A 21,676-nucleotide genomic window follows, 5' to 3' on the forward strand; every position below is an offset into this window, starting at 1 on the left:
GCGCATAACAATAATACCGTAGCCTCAAGCTTGTAAGAAACATCCCCAGAAACCTTTAAATACCTATTTAGGCAGAAATCGCACACTAATTGTGAAATATATACTTAGTGTGTAGGATTTAAGATCGAATCACACTGCAACCTTAATGACTTAACGATAAGTATTTAATAAGCGAGGTTAGGGATTGGGAGGGTTGTTGTAAGATAAAGCACTGACATGATAAACAATAAAACACATATCAAACAAACATAAAATTCAGTTGACAGTCCTGCTTCTATCCCCGTCAGGGGGCAGAGGCTCACCCGCGGATGCTCAGCCCCCAGCGTGCATTTCACGTATCTATTTTTGTACTATTACTTTTCAATAGAAAACTTGAAACAAAACTAGCGCTATCGCAATTTTTGCCGTATCAAATTTAATTTAATAAAAGTTTATTTAGAATGTACCTCTTAACCTAGTTCAATATTAAATTCTGAAAAATCAAATGAACCTGGCATCATATCCACCAGTTTTTTGTTGTTGTTTTTTTTTGTCAATTTTCAGTTTTAGGTTTACTTAATAAATTATAATATTTCACAAATTATTGGGGGAGGCCATCTACCCCCTTACTACCCCTCCCCTTTCCCCAATGACACCTACGGGGCCAGTCATCCAATGTTTTCACACGCCCTTCCCGTTTACCTTCCCCAGATTTCTCGCGGTACCCATTTAGAGCTGGCTCAACTCTCTCTGAGCTTACAGGGCCACGCCACTGACTCTCGTTCCAAAGCAAATAATCACCGACACCAGGACTTGAACCCCTGTCCTTACGGACACAAGTTTGCAGGTTTAGCACGCTAACCACTCAATTTTCAACAAGACGTACCATATCCTCCACTTACTGAACATGAGCAGTTATTATGCTATTATATTTTGAAAGGGCATTTAATATTTTCTTTTTTTTATATGTAATGTGTGTCTTACAGCTTACATTTGCTGCAACAAAAATAAAAATAAGCTTAATTTAAAGAAGAAACAAAGTCGAAGAAAACAGATTAAAATAAAACAAAAAAAAACTTTTTAGAGCTCAAAATAGAACTTGCTACAGTGCAGATTAGTATATTTGAAAAGAGCGTAGAAAGGCTCGTCAAGTGGTAGGTTGTGTTTATCTTCTAGCAAGCGTATTACTTGAAACATCCCTAATTTTACGGGATTGCTACCCTCTATACAAACTGTTTTTTTTTCTTTTTTAGATTCAGACACAATCTTCAAATTTTTTTAAAGCTTTGAATATCAGGATTAGCATAGTCACGAGGCTCAAAATACTTTATTTGGCCCTCATTGGTGATGAAAAGCTATGACCAAAAGTTTCACTTTTATTCCATAACATTCGTCCAAATTCATCCATGGTCAGTGCCCTTTGAAGGGAAAAGACAAGGATACCCTCCCAGCGCATAATATGGGCTCTAAATAATTTTGGAAAGCCTAATTTATCTAACTTACAGGATCTTCTGTGCCTTAGAAATAGAGGAGTAGGGAAAGGAGCAGGAAAACACACTGGGGAATAGTATAGGCTCTGAATTCATTACTAACAGGGTAACGACAGTGCCAAACCTAGGACTTTGATTTTTTTTTGTGGGAGGGGGGTATATAAAAGAATGTGCCGACAAAATCGTCCAGTTTGCTGATCGGACACATAAGGTAAATTAAGATGCCTTGTAAATTTGGGGTGGGGAAGGTCCGGTAAATTTCTACCAAATCATATTATTGAGTTAGGAATAAAGTAAATACACCATTCGATGCCTTTTTTATGCTGATTACGAATATAATAAGCATTTCTATCGGAAATGAATTTCAGCTCCCCCCCCCCTATATATGCCAATTCAGGGTTAGGTTGTAGAAATATATAGCCTACCCTGAATTGGCATATATAGGGGGGGGGGCTGAAATTCATTTTCGATAGAAATGATTACTATATTCGTAATCAGCATAAAAAAAAGGCATCGAGTGGTATATTCACTTTATGCGTAAGTCAATAATATGATTTGGTAGAAATTTACCGAAATTTATCTTTATTTCCGACAAAAATGATTATTATATTCGTAATGAGCATAAAAAAGGCGGTAAAGTTCTACGAAATCATATTATTGAGTTAGGAATAAAGTGAATACACCATTCGATGCCTTTTTTACGCTGATTACGAATATAATAAGCATTTCTATCGGAAATGAATTTCAACCCCCCCCCCCTTCTATATAGGCTATACCTAGCCTAACCCTGAATTGGCATATATAGGGGGGGGGGAGCGGAAATTCATTTCCGATAGAAATGCTTAGGCCGATTATATTCGTAATAAGCATAAAAAAGGCATTGAATGGTGTATTAACTTTTTTCCTAACTCAATAAGCCTAATATGATTTGATAGAACTTTACCAAAAAGGCATTGAATGGTATGTTTACTTTATTCGTAAGTCAATAATATGATCTGCGAAAAATTTACCAAATACTGTTTAGAAAATATATTTGCATGGATTATGCCTATTAAAAGGAGTCTCAGAGCAAATGTCATTGCAAAATCAACGTCATTTTTGAGGGATTTCTGGCATTTTTAAAACCACAGCAAATTTGTTTCCATATTAACATTTTACTACACATTTATTAACATCAGCTACAAAAACCAATTTTTCCTCACTAGCCAGATATTTTTAGGTTATTATGGGCTGTTTTCAGCAACTTAGCGATTCGAAATGTAATTTCTCCTAGAAGCAATTATTGAATTATGGAGGATGATAAAAAAAAAGGCATCAAGAGATGAATTCACCTTCATCTTAGCCAAACTATGTTGTCAGCTACAAATTTACCACAAGATTACTGAACAATATTTTTAATTAGCCGGGCTCTGATTTAGGCTATAAGCATTTTGAATATATAGGCTGTATCGCTTGGTACTAACAGCCAAAAAAGCAGACGGGTTAAAAAGCAAGCAGACAAAACAAAGCCTAAATAATGAATACACAAGCCTCATCAGAAACGTTAAACCCTAAAGTGGGCTGTGGCATCCCAAATCCTTGTTGACTATAACCTCCTGGGTATGGCGGAGGGTAACTCATTTTATTTCAATACTAATAGATTCGTCTAGAACAAAATTCACCTTTCTTCTTCACAAAATTAAACTGAACTGAAGCTGCGAGGTTTAGCGCTTGCGCATTACCTAACTCTTTTGTGAATCGATGCCAAGTATGAAACCAATTTCCTGTTAACACACTTTAATGTAGCGTCATTTGATTACGTCAAACATTCATTGCTTCTACTACCTGTTGGAAACTATGCGAGGATGACGCATCTTAAGGCGTATCTCCATAGTTTTACTGTAATGATACTTTCCTAGTTTAAACAATGCCCTATATGATTCTCAGGAAAATGCACTTTTTAGTGATCAGTTCTATGTTTGTACTCCTAAACATGACAAAAAATATGATCGTAGCGTTTTCTCCAAAATTAACATAGACAGTTAAATCAAAGTGTCGCAGTTCTAAAAGAAATGTCTAAGTTCTAAGAACCTCTATTTCTAGGTGATAAAAAAATAAACAAAAAGAAAATATGCGTGGCATACGGGAGGATATAAATTAAATGATGGTTAAATTTTTTTTTCTTTCAAAATTGAGTTTTTAGTTTTTTTCGAATGTCCTTTTTTAAGGCCCTATGTTGACAAAAAAAACTTATTTTGAATGATACCCTGGTTTAGGGCTTATACAGTCAGTAATGTTTGGAGGGGGATCAATAGTGGTTGCACGAATTTGTAGAAAAAAAAGATTGCCCTTTTTATCATTTATGAAACTGTTCTGCTTCTTCCCTGCTTTTTCGTTGGCTACGCCCACGATTTGTTTTGATTACCCATCTTCGTGGCAGTTTACGGTGGTAAGTGTTTCTCCCCGGAAAATATCCCGTCCCACGGAAAATCCTGCCGAAAAAATCCATCCCCCACAGACAATCCCCCCTTAAATTCCCTTCTGATAATTCCCCCCCATCTTCCCCCTGGATAATTTCGGATGTTCATTAGCAAGGATATTGAACGTTCTACTCGCCTTTTTAAGTCAGAGGCAACGCTCTAGCATTGCGAGCGTTGCCTATAGTAAAGAGCCATAAGGCTTCAATAGAATTTTAAACTCAACTAAGTTTACCGGGTTTAATAGTTGAGTTTAATAGAATTAGAATTCTATTGGTTTTTTAAGGAGTCAAAAGTGATTTGAAGGAAACCACCACCCCCCCCCCCTCAACGTCCTGTTTTCCCCAAATCCATCCGATAAAAATTTTGAGATATCAATTTTCTTTAAAATAGTCGAAAGGCCAAAAAAATATGCCATCGGGGTTGGCAAAATCCCCAGAGATTTCGGGGCAATGGTTGTAAGCTGTGCAAGTTACCCATTTTTAACATATAAGATTTCATCCATTGTTAACATTTAATATTTTATGGAAAAGGCGGTCGCATAAACTTTGGAGAAAGCTCATTCGACTGGAAATCATAAGTTCTAGTTCCCATTTTTGGAAGGGATGATCGTATAAACTTAAGAACGGGCACATTCAATTGGAAATCAGAAGTTCTAGTGCCCTTTTTAAGAAACAAAAGTTATCTGAGGGCAACTAGCCCCCCTCCCCTAAGCGCTTTTATCCCAAATACATCTCATTAAAATTTCTATATAAATTTTTTTCAAAATAGTCCAAAGGTCAAATAGACTTGTCTCTGGGGTTGACAATCCCCCCATCACCCAGAGCTGATTGTCTTAGGTTGAAACTTTCAATGTAAGGTGACTAATTTCCCTGTCTTAGGTAAATCTCCTGTTGTTTTACTTGCTGCTGTTTTTATCCATGACATTCTTTGACAAAAAATGCACAATTCCAAGTATTTGTAGATGAGAGCTTGAAACCTCTACATTAGAAGCTCTGTGATTGTTTTATAGCTAGAGAGAGGGGCAAATGCCAAAAAAGAGGTATTGTAATGACAATTCTCCTAACTCTCAAGTCCAATCAACTTCAATCGTTTTATTATTCACATATAACTATTTATTTTGGACTAAGCCCTTGGAGAGACGAGTTCATTAAGCCTACAGATAAATAGAGAATTAATACTTAGACAGAGGTGGGGGAGGGCGGGTTGGTGTCCATAAAAAATTGTATATAGTCGCTCATGATTTCTGGGAATATTTCTGTTCCAGGCTGTTATTTCTCAGTGTCTGATCAATTTATCGTGTGGGGCAATTTCTTATTGGGAGGGGGGAAGAATTGCTCGGGAGGAAATTTCCACGAAGTAATTTATTTTTGGGGTTGGGAGGGGGAGATAATGTCCACTGGGGGAATTTCCCGAAGAGAGGGGAGGGTGTTTTCCGTATGGCCAATTTTCCAAGGGGGGGGGCGGGGTGGAATTTCCACGGGAGGAATTTTCTGAGGGAATTTTTTACGGGAGGAAGTTTTCGGGTGAAGGGAGGCATAGGCTTTCCTATTTACAACGAGTTTGTCTCCAGGTGCTAAATAACCCGATAAGGTTAGTTTAGTTTGAACGACCATTAGCAATCATGCAGAAGAGGTTTTTGTTAGCAGATTTTTTCGTATGAGAAAAATTGCTGGGAGATATTTTCATCTGAAAGTAGAGAACGCGGCAAGGGTTTATGGGCCTGATTACGGAGCTCCAGCTGTTTTTCTAGAAGGAACTACCTCCCCCACAGTTTGAAGGGGGAGGCTTACCCTACCCCCTTCCAAAATTCCCCCCGCAGAATACTCTCATACCATGATTCACACAAGAAAACAAAATTTGTGTAATTTTTAAAGATTTTTTTTATCAAAAGTACAAAGCGGGGGGGGACAATTTTCCATCTTTATGGGTCCATTTCCTCCTTCCAATCGGTATCTCTGGCAAGTGCAGTGGCTGGAAGATTTTATCGTCCAATTATTTTTTTCATTAAAGCGAAAACAGCACCAGAACTAGAAAGAAGACTGAGAGTGGTAACAAAACCCTTAATTGTGGTAATTCCTGTTGGTATTAGCCTTGACTTCTTTGTTCATTGTAAATTATGTTTGTTTATGGCTAAATTTTCTTCATTCATAGTTATTTATGCCTGTTTTAGGTTTAACATCTATGTTTTATGTTTAACATATTGCTCAAATCTGTTCTGTTAAATTTCTAAATTTACTCTTTGCTTTTCATAAGATCTTTTTTTTTTCATTGTCATATTTTGACAAGATAGTATGACTAATAGAAAAAAATCATTAAACAAATAGAAAAAGAGCCTCATATCAGTAGCTTATCAGCTTTGAAAAATAAGAAACTTTGCCAGTTTTTATCCAATTGTCACTTGCAGCGAGCGAAAAAATGAAACTTTCGTTGTTCTTGTCGTTCTTTTTTGTCGTCTTCATGCTACTAGGTAGGAATTCGATTTTTGACACTTACATTATTTCGGATATTTCTTTCTTCGCATATTTTGTACCTATAATTGTGGTTTTTAAGTTTTCTCCCCTTTTTTATTCTCTAAGGATGTTACCGTAGTCAACGCAATATAGTTGGCATACTATAGTGTAATTTAGGCCCCATGTCTTTTTTCCCTCCATTCTTCCTCACATAGAACGCATAGTCGCAGGAATATGTGTTACCGCTCTGTCAATTACTATTTAAAAGTTCTAATATGCTTATAGAACCGCTAGTCCGATCGAAAAGCAGCCTAATAGCCCTGGTTTCCCGAACCCACTGTTATCGCCAAATTGCATTTGCTTAATACTTGAAGATAGCCATTTCAACCGGAACAGTCGAAAGATAAAAAAAAGTATGCCTTTTGAAGGACATGAAATGCTAAGTCCCATCAATAAGGACCACCAATCGGGCATATAACCCATTTATAACACAGTCTTCATAGATATGGATTAACAGAAAGGGGAACGAGTAGTAAGGGGATTCCAGGTACTGATTTACCCTGCAAACAATCAAAAACGTGACAGGTCCGCTACCCCTTTTTTCTTATGGCGCGCACTTGGATAAAGTAAACCGGTTTATTCGAACCAGATACATCAACGCATGGATGACCGCTAAAACATTCAAAAACCAGTTTCAATTCGCAACCAATCAAGCAGTGTACAGACGTTTGTTATTCCAGTTTCCTTCACTGAGTGGATGTACAGCAGAATTTTAAATGTATTTTATATTTTTAACTTGGTATTTTTCCTTATTTTTTTCTTATTTATTAGCTTAGTTTTTTTTAACTTAGTTTTTTTACTTACTTTTTTAACTTGATTTTTTAACTAATTTTGTTTTACTTATTTTCTTTAACTTTTTTTATTATTCTTAACTCAGTTTCTTTTAATTAGCTTTTTTGAACTTATTCTTTTTACTTAATTTTTTAACTTAGTTTTTTTTCTCAGTTTTTTAACTTGAAAATTTTTTGAACCTTTTTTAGAACTTAGAAATTTTTCAACTGTTCTTCATGTTTTAAAAAGACTGCGTATACTCATAAAAAAATCGGCTGCAGTATTATTAGAATGCGAAATTAAATGGTATAAGTATGCTAGTCGTGATTTTTTTGTTTTAGAAAAACAACATTCGTAGCGACATTTTTGAACTTAGAAACTTTTTCAATTCTTTTTTCATGTCTTAAAAAGACATTGCGTATAAACATAACGAAAGAAATTTGGTTACAATGTTTTTGGAATACGAAGTAAAAATGGTATATATATTCTAGTAGTGATTTTTTATTTTAGCATTCATTGTGACTTTTTTTTACTTACAAATTTCTTCAATTTTTTTTCCATGTCTAAGTAACATTGTGTATAGCCTACTAATAAAAAATTTGTTCATGATATTTTTGAAATATGAAATGAAAATAGTATGCGTATGCTGTTCGAGATTTTTTCTTTTTGGAAAAACACCTTTTGTACTGCCTTTTTTGTACTTAGTGTTTTTTTTACTTAGAATTCAGTCACAAAATAAAACAGTCTGTGCATTTTGCTCGTGATTTATTTATTTATTTTTTTGTTAAAGATGAACAGTATATTTTTTGTATGTTAGTTTGTTTGTAATAATCAGTGTGAGATTCAGTTTAAAGGTAATGACCCTGAAAAAACAAAAAATCTTATGAAGTCTTGTTACTTTGGAAAAGGGTTGAATGTAAATGACCAATTTCAAAGGTTGTCCGTTGCACACGAGATTCTTCAGTATGATCGATAACATAATGAATCAGAACTCTCCAGTCATGAATTATTGTACGATTTCCAACAATAGTCTGAAATGTTCATGGTCCACAAGCTACTTGAGATATACTTTTTAAGCAAGGGGACATCATTTGTGGTATGAAAGTAAATTATTTCTAAGAATTGAACTGCGTATTTCAAAGAATTTGGCGGATTCTAGAATCGAAAGGCCTCCCTGAGAAATACTGCAGACTATTCAAAGCTCTACACCATGGGACGGAGAGCTGTGTTCAAGTGAACGGCCGGCAGAGCCCGTTCTTACAAATGACGACAGGAGCGCGCCGAGGAAGTGAAGTGGCACCAAAACTCTTCAATGTCATCGAAGACTACGTTTTGATAAGGACTACCTTACATTTCAGCTTTGGACTCAAGTTTGGAGATCCTTTCATTACAGATGCTGATTTTACCGATTACTTGGCTATTCTGGCGGACTCCATGGAGCAGTTGCTGGAAGCGCTTCGAATCCTACGAGAAGAGGCTGCAAAAGTAGGACTGCAGATAAACTGGACTAAAACGAAAATTATGGCCATAGACCCTATCTCGCCTGCTGCCAATCCTTCAGTTAGCCTGGATAGCACCACTAGTATTGAAGTTGTCCAAAGGTTCCCCTGCCTGGGCTCTATTATTTCTTCAGATGGCTCGCTTCTTTCTGAACTACAAGCGAGAATATCCAAAGCGTCTTCTGCCATGGGCAGACTGAACCGTCACCTCTGGCGAAAACCAAACATCAGTCGTACAACGAAGCTGCGGATTTTCAACGCCCTCGTCGGCTCTTTGATGCTCTATGGAGCTGAAACGTGGCAAGCTTCAGGCGCAATCCTCAAGGCAATTGATGTCTTTCAGTCAAAGAGCCTGAGGAGGATCGAAGGTCTACGATGGCTTGACTTCGTCAGCAATGAGAAGCTGCTGCAGCTCACCAAGCAGTCTCGGTTTTTGACCCGAGCAGCCGAGCGAACATTACGATGGTTCGGACACCTACTCCAAATGCCTCCACACATACTTGCGAAAACGATCCATGACTTCGACCCTGTCAAAGCCGGTTGGAAGCGACCTCGCGGCCGACCGAAAAACGATTGTCTGACAGCCTGTCCGAGTTCCTGACGATGGCAAATATCAGGTTGAGTGATGTGCAAACGCTTGCCATGGACCGAAGTGGATGGAGGAGGCAGACGTCACTCTCTACGCCGAGCAGCGCCCGGCCGGAGACATAAGTCAAAGTAAGTCAAGTGTAATTATGACATTGATCTTCCCGAACCACTTTTATTTCCCTCTCCTCTTTACCTATGGAACCAATAGGCGAACCCCTTAAGTGGATACTCGAGATAAAAGAATACTCTTAACCAAGGACTCTAGTTAACCTATTGGATATTTTCGAACAGTGCTAATAGTACACTGGTAGAATAAACATATTTAAGTCATTGTGAAAGTAAAGATGAAATATTTCAAAAAAATGTGTCTTTATGATAGAGCTATCTTAGCGTTGACTGAAGTCAAATATTTAAAATAAGAAACAAGTATTAATGGTGACATCACAGGAAATATATACAAACGTTGCTATAAAAGTGGGGACTTAAATGTCTTTAGAGTGCTGACGAAATTAAAATGCCATAATTGTGGATATGAGGGAATAGAATTTACAGAGGAGCTGGAGCTCAAAGTGAATGCAAGTATAAGACTAACAGTTGATGGTAAGGTCAAGCTTCTTGCTAGTGCTTGTGGTAACACGTTTTCAATTAATAAATGTTATCATCATTATTCTAGCATTAGTATTACAAAGAAGATAAGAAGAAGAAAGACAAACCACTGTAACGGTATCATATGCCATATTTTATCTACATATCGAAACTGCTACCTATGTAAAAATAAAGTAGTAATAGACAATGAAATTCCAAGTAAAATAAAAATGGCATTGTCAGATAATATCAGTAAGAAACCTAAAGACGAATTGATGTAAAGCAAAGTGCGTGTGAATATTATTAATACCATTGATCGTGTACCAATAGACACAGTCTATAAACATAATAATAAAAACGACAAAACGCATATTCAGCCTGTCGATGAAACCGCACTAAAAATTATGTATAGCCAAAATTAATCAATGATTATTCAACTGGATACGAACTAAGAGACGAGAAAAACTACACTGTCAAGAGAAAACATGATGAATTATTTTATCGAACAAATTCAAAATGTCCCAAGCTATTCAATGACATTAATAATGTGTAATATTTAGTGTAACGTTGTTTCAATACAATATTTTGGAGAGTTTTTGGAGTTATAGGTACATGAATGGAATTTTCAGTTTTTTTTCAAAGTCAGAGACAGGTGAACGACATTTCTCCAAAGTCAGAAACATGTGAACCATATTTATTAGGTTGAAAAACACAAACAGAACTTATTCAGGACACTCAAAAGTCAAACACCTGGGAATGAGATTTTTTTCAAAGTCCTAAACGTGCAAACTGGATTTATGTAGAATTATAGACACATGAATTTAGATTTTACAAAAGTAAAAGACTGGTGAATGGGATTTTTTAAAATGTCAGACACCCAAATAGGATTTTCAAGAGTTTTTACCAACGTCATAGAAACAAGAACAGGATTTATTTTCAAAAGTCAGAAATATGTTAAACAGATTTTTCATTTATTCAAAAGTAGAGAAAAATACAAACACAATTTCTTCAGGAAACTCAAAACTCAATGATATTTAATGAGATGAGAGATGAGATTTTCAACAGCTAGAGAGGCATCAACAAGATTTTTCAACAATTGGCAACACATGAAAAGGCTTTTCTCCAGACAGAAATGTGCGAACCAGATTCTTCTTCTTCAAAGTTAGAGGCATATAAATTGGGATTTATCAAGGTTCAGAGCCAGGTGAACGGGAAGTTTTTTCAAAAGTCAGACGCATAAACATCATTTTTACGGTTTTTAGCGATGTTACAGAAACAAAAACTCTTTTAACTTATCTCATAAGTTAAAAGAAACATCGAAAACAGATTTTTTTCAAAAGTCAAAGGCACAATAATGATGCTTTTTTTCGAGGTCAAAGCCAGGTGAACGACATTTTTCTAAAGTCAGAGATATGTGAACGGGAATTATTTAAAGTCAGAAATATATGAGCCAGAGTTTCGTCAGAAGTTGAAAAAAAGGATTTTCAGTTCTTCTTACCAAAGTCAAATAGGTGGATAATATTTTACAAAAGTCAGAAACATGTGAACCGTTTTTTATGAAAATTGAAAACACAAGAATAGAATTTCTTCATGGACACACAAAGTTAATGACATGTCAATGGGATTTTCAAAAGGTAAAGACCCATCGACGAGTTTTCAACAATTGGACAAACGTGAGTTGGATTTTCTCTAAAGACGGAAAAGTGCGAACCAGTTTTTTTTACAGTTAAAGACATATAAACTGAGATCTATCAAGATTCAGAAGCTGGTGAGTGTTTTTTCTCAAAAGTCTGACACAATAAGAATTTTTATAGTTTTCTTCGCCAAAGTTGGAGAAACAAGAACGGGAACTTATTTATAAGTTAAAAGAAACATATAAAACGAATTTTTAATTTTTTAATAGTCAAAGAATTATAAAGGATATTTTTTGAGGGGTAGTGAGGCATGAGCAGGATTTTTAAGAAACAGAGACAAGTGAATTACAGGTTTTTCAAGAGTAAGAGACACATGAACATAAATTTTCACGAATTTTTACCAGAATCTGAGGCATGTAAACTGTATTTTTTTCAATATTTCTAGAAAATATTCGAACAAAGTTTTTTCTATCAAGAGTCAGACACGAGACGGGGGGCTTTTTAAAGAGTCAGAAGAACGTGATTTTCTAAAAAAAAATCAGACACACATGAACGGAACTTTCAGGGTTTTCTTATCAAACGTCAGAAACAGGTGAATAGAATTTTTCCAAATTCAGAAACATGTGAGCCTGTTTTTTTTCTAAAAGTTGAAGAAACGCAAACATAAATTTTATTGATTTTTCAACTACCAAGGTAAGTGAAGCTGCCAACCTGATCAATCTTTTCATTACCTAACGTCACCTTTTCATCTTCACTTATTCCTAGCCTTAGTAACTTAGTCTTCTTAACATTAGATTTCAAACCTATTCTAGCCCCCTGTACTCGCAAAACCTCTAAAACTTCATTCATTTTGCTCGCACTTTCACCTAGGATGCTTAAATCATCAGCATAATCTAAGTCCAGGAGACTTTTTCCTCCCTATTTGATTCCGTAGTCTCCCATTGCCGTTCATGTGCTCCTTAAGACAAAGTCCATCAAAATAATCCATTAAAGGGGGATAGAACACAACCCTGCTTAGCTCCTGATTTAATACAAAACCAACTGCTAACCTCACTTCCTACCTTAACCGCAGCAGTGTTTTTCTCTTACATAGCACTAATCACTTTAATGTATTTGTCTGGTATACCATACAAGGATAAAACCTTTACTAAAGCCCTTCTATCAACAGAATCGAACGCTTGCTCATAATCTATAAAACTGAGCGCCAAAGGTGTTTGAAAACTCAGGCACTTCTCAATTATTAGCCTAAGAGTAAAAATTTGGTCGACACATCCTCTACCTTTTCTAAAACCGCACAGTTCTTCTCTTAAAACTTTGTAAACGGCATCTCTCAGTCTAAAAAGTATCATATTACTATGTAATTTACTACCTACAGAGACCAGACTAATGCCTCGATAATTACCACACTCACTTTTATCACCTTTCTTATAAAGTGTTTTAATTAAGGTTTTCCTAAAACCGTTAGGTACTTCACCTTTTTATAAAAATCATATTCATAATCTTCAGTAGCTTATTTCTAAACTCCGAGCTACCATATTTAAGAAACTCTTTTACCGCACTATCAGCCCCTAGGGCCTAATTATTTTTTAATTCTCTTACTACCATCACTAGTTCTTCCTTATGAGAAAAATGGTCCTTCACATCCAAGGTATCATAAACTGTTTCATTTTCCTCTATATCTTTTCCTGCAACTCTATCTCGTTTAAAATAATTCTCAAGATGTTCGGTCCATCTCTCTTTAGTTTTTTTCCTTATCGCTAATTGCGGCCCCACTCCTATCTTTAACTGGGCCAAGTCCGGATTTCTTGTACTAGTAAGCCTTTTCTACTTTCTATTAAACATAAAGCTTTTTCACTAATATTATTAGCTGCAGTTCTAGCTTTCTTCCCTAAGACACCTTCAGCAACTTCACAGATTATTTTTCTAAAATTATTCCAACCATCTTCCACATTATCAAATTTCAAACTCTCAAGTTTAATATTCAACTGTTCCTGGAAATTTTCTCTTAAATTCTCATCCTGGAGTCTACCAACATCATAACTTCCCTGGGGATAGTTACCCTTCCGATATTTCAGCTTTAAAAATTAACTCTTGACACTACTAGATGGTGAAATTCACTTTTAACATCAATAATGGCACTCCTATATACCTTAGTATCTTGTATTGATCATGTCAGTCTTCGGTCTACTATAGCATAATCAATAAGGTTTACTGTTTTACCATAACGTGAATACCATGTTAACTTATGAGCCATTTTATGATCAAACACCGTATTGATTATAACTAGATTGTTATACCTCCACCTTCACACCTCCTTAGTTCATATTTTAATGCTTTCTTCACTTTCTTCACATTCCTTTTGTTTTCATATGATCTATCACTCAGATAATTCTTGTACTAGTAAGCCCTTTCTCCTTTCTATTAAACATAAAGCTTTTTCACTAATATTATTAGCTGCAGTTCTAGCTTTCTCCCCTAAGACACCTTCAGCAACTTCACAAATTATTTTTCTAAAATTATTCCAACCATCTTCCACATTATCAAATTTCAAACTCTCAAGTTTAATATTCAACTGTTCCTGGAAAGTTTCTCTTAAATTCTCATCCTGGAGTCTACCAAAATCATAACTTCCCGGGGGATAGTTACCCTTCCGATATTTCAGCTTTAAAAATTAACCCTTGACACTACTAGATGGTGAAATTCACTTTTAACATCAATAACGGCACTCCTATATACCTTAGTATCTTGTATTGATCATGTCAGTCTTCGGTCTACTATAGCATAATCAATAAGGTTTATTGTTTTACCATAACGTGAATACCATGTTAACTTATGAGCCATTTTATGATCAAACACCGTATTGATTATAACTAGATTGGTATACCTCCACCTTCACACCTCCTTAGTTCATATTTTAATGCTTTCTTCACTTTCTTTACATTCCTTTTGTTTTCATATTATCTATCACTCAGATAATTCTTGTACTAGTAAGCCCTTTCTCCTTTCTATTAAACATAAAGCTTTTTCACTAATATTATTAGCTGCAGTTCTAGCTTTCTCCCCTAAGACACCTTCAGCAACTTCACAAATTATTTTTCTAAAATTATTCCAACCATCTTCCACATTATCAAATTTCAAACTCTCAAGTTTAATATTCAACTGTTCCTGGAAAGTTTCTCTTAAATTCTCATCCTGGAGTCTACCAACATCATAACTTCCCGGGGGATAGTTACCCTTCCGATATTTCAGCTTTAAAAATTAACCCTTGACACTACTAGATGGTGATATTCACTTTTAACATCAATAACGGCACTCCTATATACCCTAGTATCTTGTATTGATCATGTCAGTCTTCGGTCTACTATAGCATAATCAATAAGGTTTGCTGTTTTGCCATAACGTGAATACCATGTTAACTTATGATCAAACACCGTATTGATTATAACTAGATTGGTATACCTATAAAATTACAAAAGTCTGTATCCATTACTGTTTTCTCTTCCTACACCAAATTTACCTAGGCTAGGATACTAGCCATCCCTGTTTCTACCGCCCTGGGCGTTAAAGTCTCCCAGTAATAGCATCATATTTCTAGCTGGGACCCTGTCTATTTGCTCCTGTAACTGTAAGCAAAATCCATCTGAGTCACTAGTATCTCCGTCAGTCGGTGCTACAGGGGCGTATACTACTATAACTGATAACATGAACTTTTTAGTAATAAAATGAGCAATTAGTATTCGATTATTAATACCCTCCCAGCCTAAACAATACTTAGCAGCTTCCTTATTCATCATTAGCCATACTCCCTGTCTATGTACCCCATCCTTCCTGCCTGAGTAAACAAATTCTATATCACCTAAAATAATGCTTCCTACCCCTGGGATAAGAGTTTCTGAAACTCCTAATAAATCCAGTTCGAATCGTCTGAGTTCGTCAGTCAAAATGTCGATACGATAGTAATTTTTTAACGTCGTAACATTCTAAGTTCCAATTTTCATGTTCTTTAAATCATTGAAATTATTTTCGCCTCAGGAAAAGCAATGATACCGGATACCAGTGCAGGACGGGGATCAAATATCTTCTCAAGTCTACACCGAAGTGCTTAAGCCGGCTTAGAGCCGGACAGCAAGAAGTCCCTGGGACCTCCATGAATGGAGGCTTTGTGCAATCCTGGGCCCATCTTGGTCACAACATGGTTTTCAGTACTTGGTGGTGCTCTTCTCTCAACAAGAATCGAAATCCTGAGTCGCCCGTCAAAACTTTAATTAAACGACTTAATTAAATTAATTAAACGACTGATTTATTTTAATTAAACTCTTTCTTTGTCTCTTATTATTTTGCTCGCTTTAAACTTTGATGTTGTCCTTTTTTTTCATTGAGGAAAAATCTCTTTAAAAATGGTAATTTATAAAAGAAAACTTAAGCTGTTTAGCAAAGATTTTTCTTTTGCTGGTTAAATAAAAAAAGTAAATACAACATTCAAATTTTCAAGGCAAAGACAGTCATATTGCTAATGCGGCTAGTTAGCGAGATTTCAAGCTCACTGTAGAGTCAAGTAATATTAAATGGACGTGAGGCAACTAAAAGAAAACCTGTCTAACTCTCTAAGAAATAAAAGTTAAAATAGAACCAAATGTATTACCCAGAAAACGTTGAAGGAAAAGTATCGTCTTCTTTTTTTAGCCATCAGACCAATAAACGGAAAAAGACCTTGCATTGCCAACCGAATGTACAAGCCAATTTGCGGTTCAGACGGCAAGACCTACGATAATCCTGGAGTTCTTAGATGTGTCAACATAGAAAGGGCAGACAAAGGAGCACCAGGTAAAATATGCATAGTTCTTATTATGTTTAATTACACTTATAGCCTTTCTCCACGACTGACGATTGACTTCCTATGAATTTAGCATTTTTTAATTGTAGGAATAAATTGGAAAAAGGAAATGGAACAATTTGATAACGGTAATGGAAGAGCTTAACGTTCCTAAAATAGAAACACGAAAGGAAACAGAAATCTCAAAGTCTTAGAAATCCTCATGTGCTTTGAATTTATTTTGTTCGTAATTTTCATATGGCGTAAAATGTTCTACACTTTTTATTTAATTTTAAAAAAAGAAACGTTTATCCCAAGACAGGCAGCGCTGGTATTTAAATTTTAAGCTTTTAGTAATTACATCATGGTTGCGGTGTCAGACGCAATCAAGTAAAGCCCGTCACGTAATAGGGAATACCCTTCCTTTAACTCTGCTTTTAACACTCTAATAAATCACGAGTTCTTAAACAAACTAACAAAAAGTTTGATTGTATAGCAAAACACTACACTGTACAACAAACTACAACGCAACAAAGTAGACGAACCGGAAGGTCTAAAAGTTTTCAATAAAAAGTTAATTACACAACTTTATTATCAATTAAAGATCTTGTGAAACGGCAGCCCGTCCCTCAAAAGATAATTTGTACTTTTTAAGACTGAGAGCATTCTCTTATTTGTTACTAGAGAGGCTAGAGTTTTCTTGTTTAACATTTTCCTAATACATATTCGTATTACAAAGGTAGGCCTACCGCTGCAAAACAGAAACAAAATACAGTTAATTAGGCATACATGACACATGGGCTGCAGTAGCATGCAACGGGTCAACCAGTTTCAGAGATCCCACATACCAGGTGGTACGTACCAAGCGTGGTGAAAGCGTGCCAAGTGTTTCAGGGACTCTGCCACAAGTGCCAGAACTGTGTGGCATACGCAGTGGCTTTCATGAGCTACTTATGATAGAAGCAACACATTTGGAAGAATATAGTCATAGTTTACTCCCCCCTCCCCAATTTTAACTTTTAAAATACCTAAGATTCCATGATCTATGTTTGTGTAAACGAATAATACTCTGTTCTTCCGAAGTATGAATTGCGATATTAGGAACTCAGGTAGAAAATGTATTCGTTACTCGATTAAGAAATCGAATAGAGAATACAAATGATTGGTTGCAAAACTAAATGAGATTGCACCTCAGGCAGTACCTTATTTTGTGGAATCACAGGAAAACTTCGTTTTAAGGGATTAACGACACATAGCGTTCTAAAAGCGTAGACATGCGAATGATTCACGGAAAAGATAGCATATTCTTGTCAAATTATTTTAAATGTTAAAAACATGGACAGCCAACGAAGAAAATTTGTCTGGCAAACCCATCAAGCAGCATATCGTATAATCTAGAAAGTACTTCCAAAAATCATACACTGAAAATATTTCTATACTCTGGGAATATCTTCAAACTTAAAAACATGCCTACAAAACACCCCAAATTAGCGTCAACCACAAAAAAAATGTTATTTCGAAAACTGGCTTTATTCTGCACATGTACTTAATAAATATGACCGTTTTTAGCTTGAAAAACGCAACGTCTGTCCAGCTCTAGAAGCTATGATGACCAAAACGCTCAATATGCTGTCATCTTAATAAAGTGCTATTGTTCATTTGAATTGAAATTTTAAGTGACTTTTGATCTTCTATGCGGCCGAAGCCTTGCGAAAACTGCATTAGGGCTCCTTGATGCTTAATAGCATTGTATAAACATGTTTAAATACATTCAATCATTGCATATAAATAAGAAAAGGGAACATTCATTTGAAATTGCGGAAAATAAGGCTTCTTGTCAAATTTTCTTACCCCTACACACCTAGAAATTTTCTGACGAGGTTCATGCTGCTCAGTCGACTTATGAGTGCAATATTTTATGCTACATATAAATGTATTGTCCTGATGGAGGGAGCACCACTACCCCTCTCCACTACCTCCAATAATAAGACCACAACTTATGGCGACAAGTCATTGGACCAGTTACTCCGGATTCCCTAAATGACAATGGTCTAAGGCTTCTACAACTCTGCAGCATGCATAACCTTGTGATTACGAATACCATGTTTGCAAGGAAGGACATTCACAAATATACATCGTACAGCAACGACGGCCATACAAAAAAATGATCGACTACATCATCGTGTCACAAAGATGGAGGTCTTCGATCAGTAACTGCAGGACGTATAGGGCAGCTGAGATTGGCAACACTGAACATCGCCTAGTCGTCGCCAACATGCGACTAAGGCTCAAAGCCCATCGCTCAGAACCAAGACCAGTCAAGATCGATGTCTCTCGCCTCTACGATCAGAATATACGGTTGAAATATGTCATTGATGTTTCGAACCGCTTCGACGCACTCCTTCCATTTGAAAGTTGTGAGGATGCATGGCTCTCGTTCAAAAAGAATGTCCTGTAATCAGCGACAGCAAATGTCGGACGGAAAAAGCGCGCTAAAAAAGCCTGGATTCAATCGGATACGCTTGACGTCATAGAGCAGAGACGCAAGGCGAGGCTACTCGGTGACATGCCAACCTATAGAAGCCTGAATGGTGTCCGCAACAAACTGATACAGCGAGACAAGAAGCTGTTCGTGGAAAGGAAGGCACATGAGCTAGAGGGTGAAGCCAAGAAAGGTCACGTTGGCAGTCTCTATAAGCATCTTCGTGATCTAACAGGCGACATAGCCCCCTCGGTTGCATCTGTTGTCTCTCTGGATGGCCAGCCGCTCAGTGACGAAGCTGCACAGGTCAGCCAATAATAATGGCGTAACCAAAAATACTCACGGGAATCAAGAGGGATTAAATAACAATTCCTACCTCATCCTCCCCTAGAGCTAATTATGTATTTATCTGAGAGATCAATGAGAGTTAGGATGTTTTGGCATTAATATGTACTCTCTGAGGTGTCTGTGCCACACGCCTACAAAATAATCCAACACCCCTCATTCATACTAGTTGATGCACACATATATCATTGCATATAATTTTATGAAATAGCAAGCAAATTAAATTAGTTAAATGAGTATAGTAAACATTAGAAAGGTCTAAAATAAATTCCGGAATCATTTTTCTGCAATTAAGAAGGGAGATGTCACCCCCTAACAGGCTTAGTCTAAATTAAGGATGATGAAAAGTTAATTCTTAATCCCCCTTTCCCATACTCCTTCCTACATTTATCTGAAGGCTCAGGGAGCTTTAGACAATTCTGATATTAAAATATACTCTTTTAGGTATCTGGCACCCCCCCGTCTACGCAATGACCCACCATGCCGGCTTCATAATAGCTGATGTGCAATTATCTACTTTTCTTCAATATTTTTATTTATCTTATTTTCCCTTTGGCTACCCAATCTTAAATCTGATAAGAATTTTCCAGGAGGGGTTGTTCGGGGGTGGGGGGGGGGGAAGGGGATACCCAGTTGTAGCACACGAGCCCTATATATATATATAAAGGGAAGACCTGCTCCCCCAAAGGCTACCAACGGGCTGCATCTTGTGTTAAATGGCAAATTTCCATATTGGGTGACTTAATGAAAGGGCAAAAAATTATACATTCTAAATATTGAGAAAAATTGAAATTTTGTTTGTCTTTGTAAGTGGATATTTTCTTATTGTATTTTTGAAGTGTTGTACTTCCATCATTGTGTTCTGATCTGAAAGCTTATTCTTAAAACCTTTCCGTGAATACTTTGAATCAATTCCGAAGTATATTTACCGCGCAAAAAATCGAAGATAATTCTCTTGTTTTTTATTTCGCTGCTCCCTTCTTCGCCGCTCAGCACCAGCCGTCAGTATCAGGATGGCAAATTTGGTCCATATGCGTCACGCCATTTCAAAAATGTAACCGCCCAACATTGCTATCTTAGATCAGTGCGTATGCATGTTGGATAATAAAAATTGCACCGTCTGTCCGAAATTTCAACCAACAGTAGCGTGGAATGGGTCTTCGATTGCATGAAATTTATCACATAACATCACTTTCAACTAATCAGAGGTGTTTTCCACAAACGTAAAGCTATTGAACGGGGAAGCAGTATTTTATACCTTTAGTCAAAACATCACTCATAGTCAATGAAAACCACTCTTTCTCGATTAGAATCACAATGCCAACCTTCCAGTGGTTCAAATTTGAGACAGATGGCCAAAATAGCGGTGCAAGAGGTTTACACAAATGAGACTGGCGGGCCGCATTCACACCCCTGAGTGTAGTCTGTCTTTATTGAACGTTTAATGAAACAGGATTAGTTTTTTGACAAAGTTAGGCAAAGAAAAATATTTTCTAATTACGTAGTTATTTGATTTACAAAAGAGGAGCTAATAAAGGAGATAATGCACGTATTTAACTGTGACAAATTCAAGTTTTTACAAAAAGGTAACATAAATGTATAGCGGGCCATTTTCAATGCCTAAATATAGCTCCGAAAGTATATTCTGGGAAGAATGGTAAAGTCTACATGCGTGTAGAGGGGCAGGAGCCTCCCAAACCCCATTATAAGTGTCACCAACTTTCAAAGGACGTGCACACCTGCGCAATACTTAATGTGAAGTCTACATGTTGTGATCCGTGCCGAAAGTAAATTCATTTAGTGAATATCTTCACTGATCAAAAGTAGCTAGATTAGAATGCTTTTACATTCCAAATTATTTAATCAATGATGAAATTTTTACTGAGTATTGTTACGTAAATATTTACATTTTCTTGAGCTGTATTATCTGTGTGTATTGAAAATGTCACATGATTATCAACTTATAAATGACAGCCGACAAAATAATGCATTATTGAAAGTACCAAGGACCTTGGGCACCCGCAGGGGGGGGAGGGCAGGGGGTCCATGCCCCCACCCGGAATTTAGACCAGAGTAGGAAGAAAACAGAAGTGTAACAACTAATCAAAGAAAAAGAATTTCTTATTTTTGTACTAATATGAAACTTATTTAAAATCAACTCAGAATTTAATCCTTAGATCTTAGATTAACTCAATATAGGTCATTATTTGTCTATCTAAAAGAGACGGAAACCGGAACCTGATTTAGGGTGTAGGGTAAATACTCTCAAGGGCATTCTTATGCCCTAGCAATAGTGCGACAAGCTTGATAAAGCTTACCGCATTTTGGAATTAATAAACAAAGAAAGTTTTATATGTATACAGTGTCGTGCCCTACCAGGAGTCAATTTGGTCTTTGTTTTTGCTCATATTTTGTCAAGCTGAAACCGTAAGTCTATTTTTTTATTATTTTCGTTAATTTTTTAAATATAATCCTTGTTAAGGGGTAAGATTCTAATTTTGCTTAAGTCTATAATGATCAT

General features: G+C 36.3%; 2 protein-coding genes across 2 annotated transcripts in view; one reads left to right on the plus strand and one right to left on the minus strand.

Moving 5' to 3' along the window:
* The window catches only part of LOC148956561 (annexin A4-like), a 50,483-nt gene extending 47,346 nt beyond the window's left edge, over positions 1–3,137 (minus strand). Inside the window, exon 1 of the mRNA XM_089085960.1 lies at positions 3,000–3,137. Coding sequence (XP_088942086.1) covers positions 3,000–3,089 — 90 coding nt within the window. The 5' untranslated portion in view covers positions 3,090–3,137. The remainder of the gene's footprint in view (positions 1–2,999) is intronic.
* A 3,145-nt stretch (positions 3,138–6,282) lies between these two features.
* LOC148956562 (leech-derived tryptase inhibitor C-like) overlaps positions 6,283–21,676 on the plus strand; it is a 35,615-nt gene continuing 20,221 nt past the window's right edge. Inside the window, exons 1-2 of the mRNA XM_089085962.1 lie at positions 6,283–6,395; positions 16,199–16,339. Coding sequence (XP_088942088.1) covers positions 6,344–6,395; positions 16,199–16,339 — 193 coding nt within the window. The 5' untranslated portion in view covers positions 6,283–6,343. The remainder of the gene's footprint in view (positions 6,396–16,198; positions 16,340–21,676) is intronic.

The sequence above is a fragment of the Artemia sp. Qi Xiang Cuo genome, chromosome 1 (assembly GCF_049724085.1).
Source record: "Artemia sp. Qi Xiang Cuo chromosome 1, ASM4972408v1, whole genome shotgun sequence".
Taxonomy (NCBI): domain Eukaryota; kingdom Metazoa; phylum Arthropoda; class Branchiopoda; order Anostraca; family Artemiidae; genus Artemia; species Artemia sp. Qi Xiang Cuo.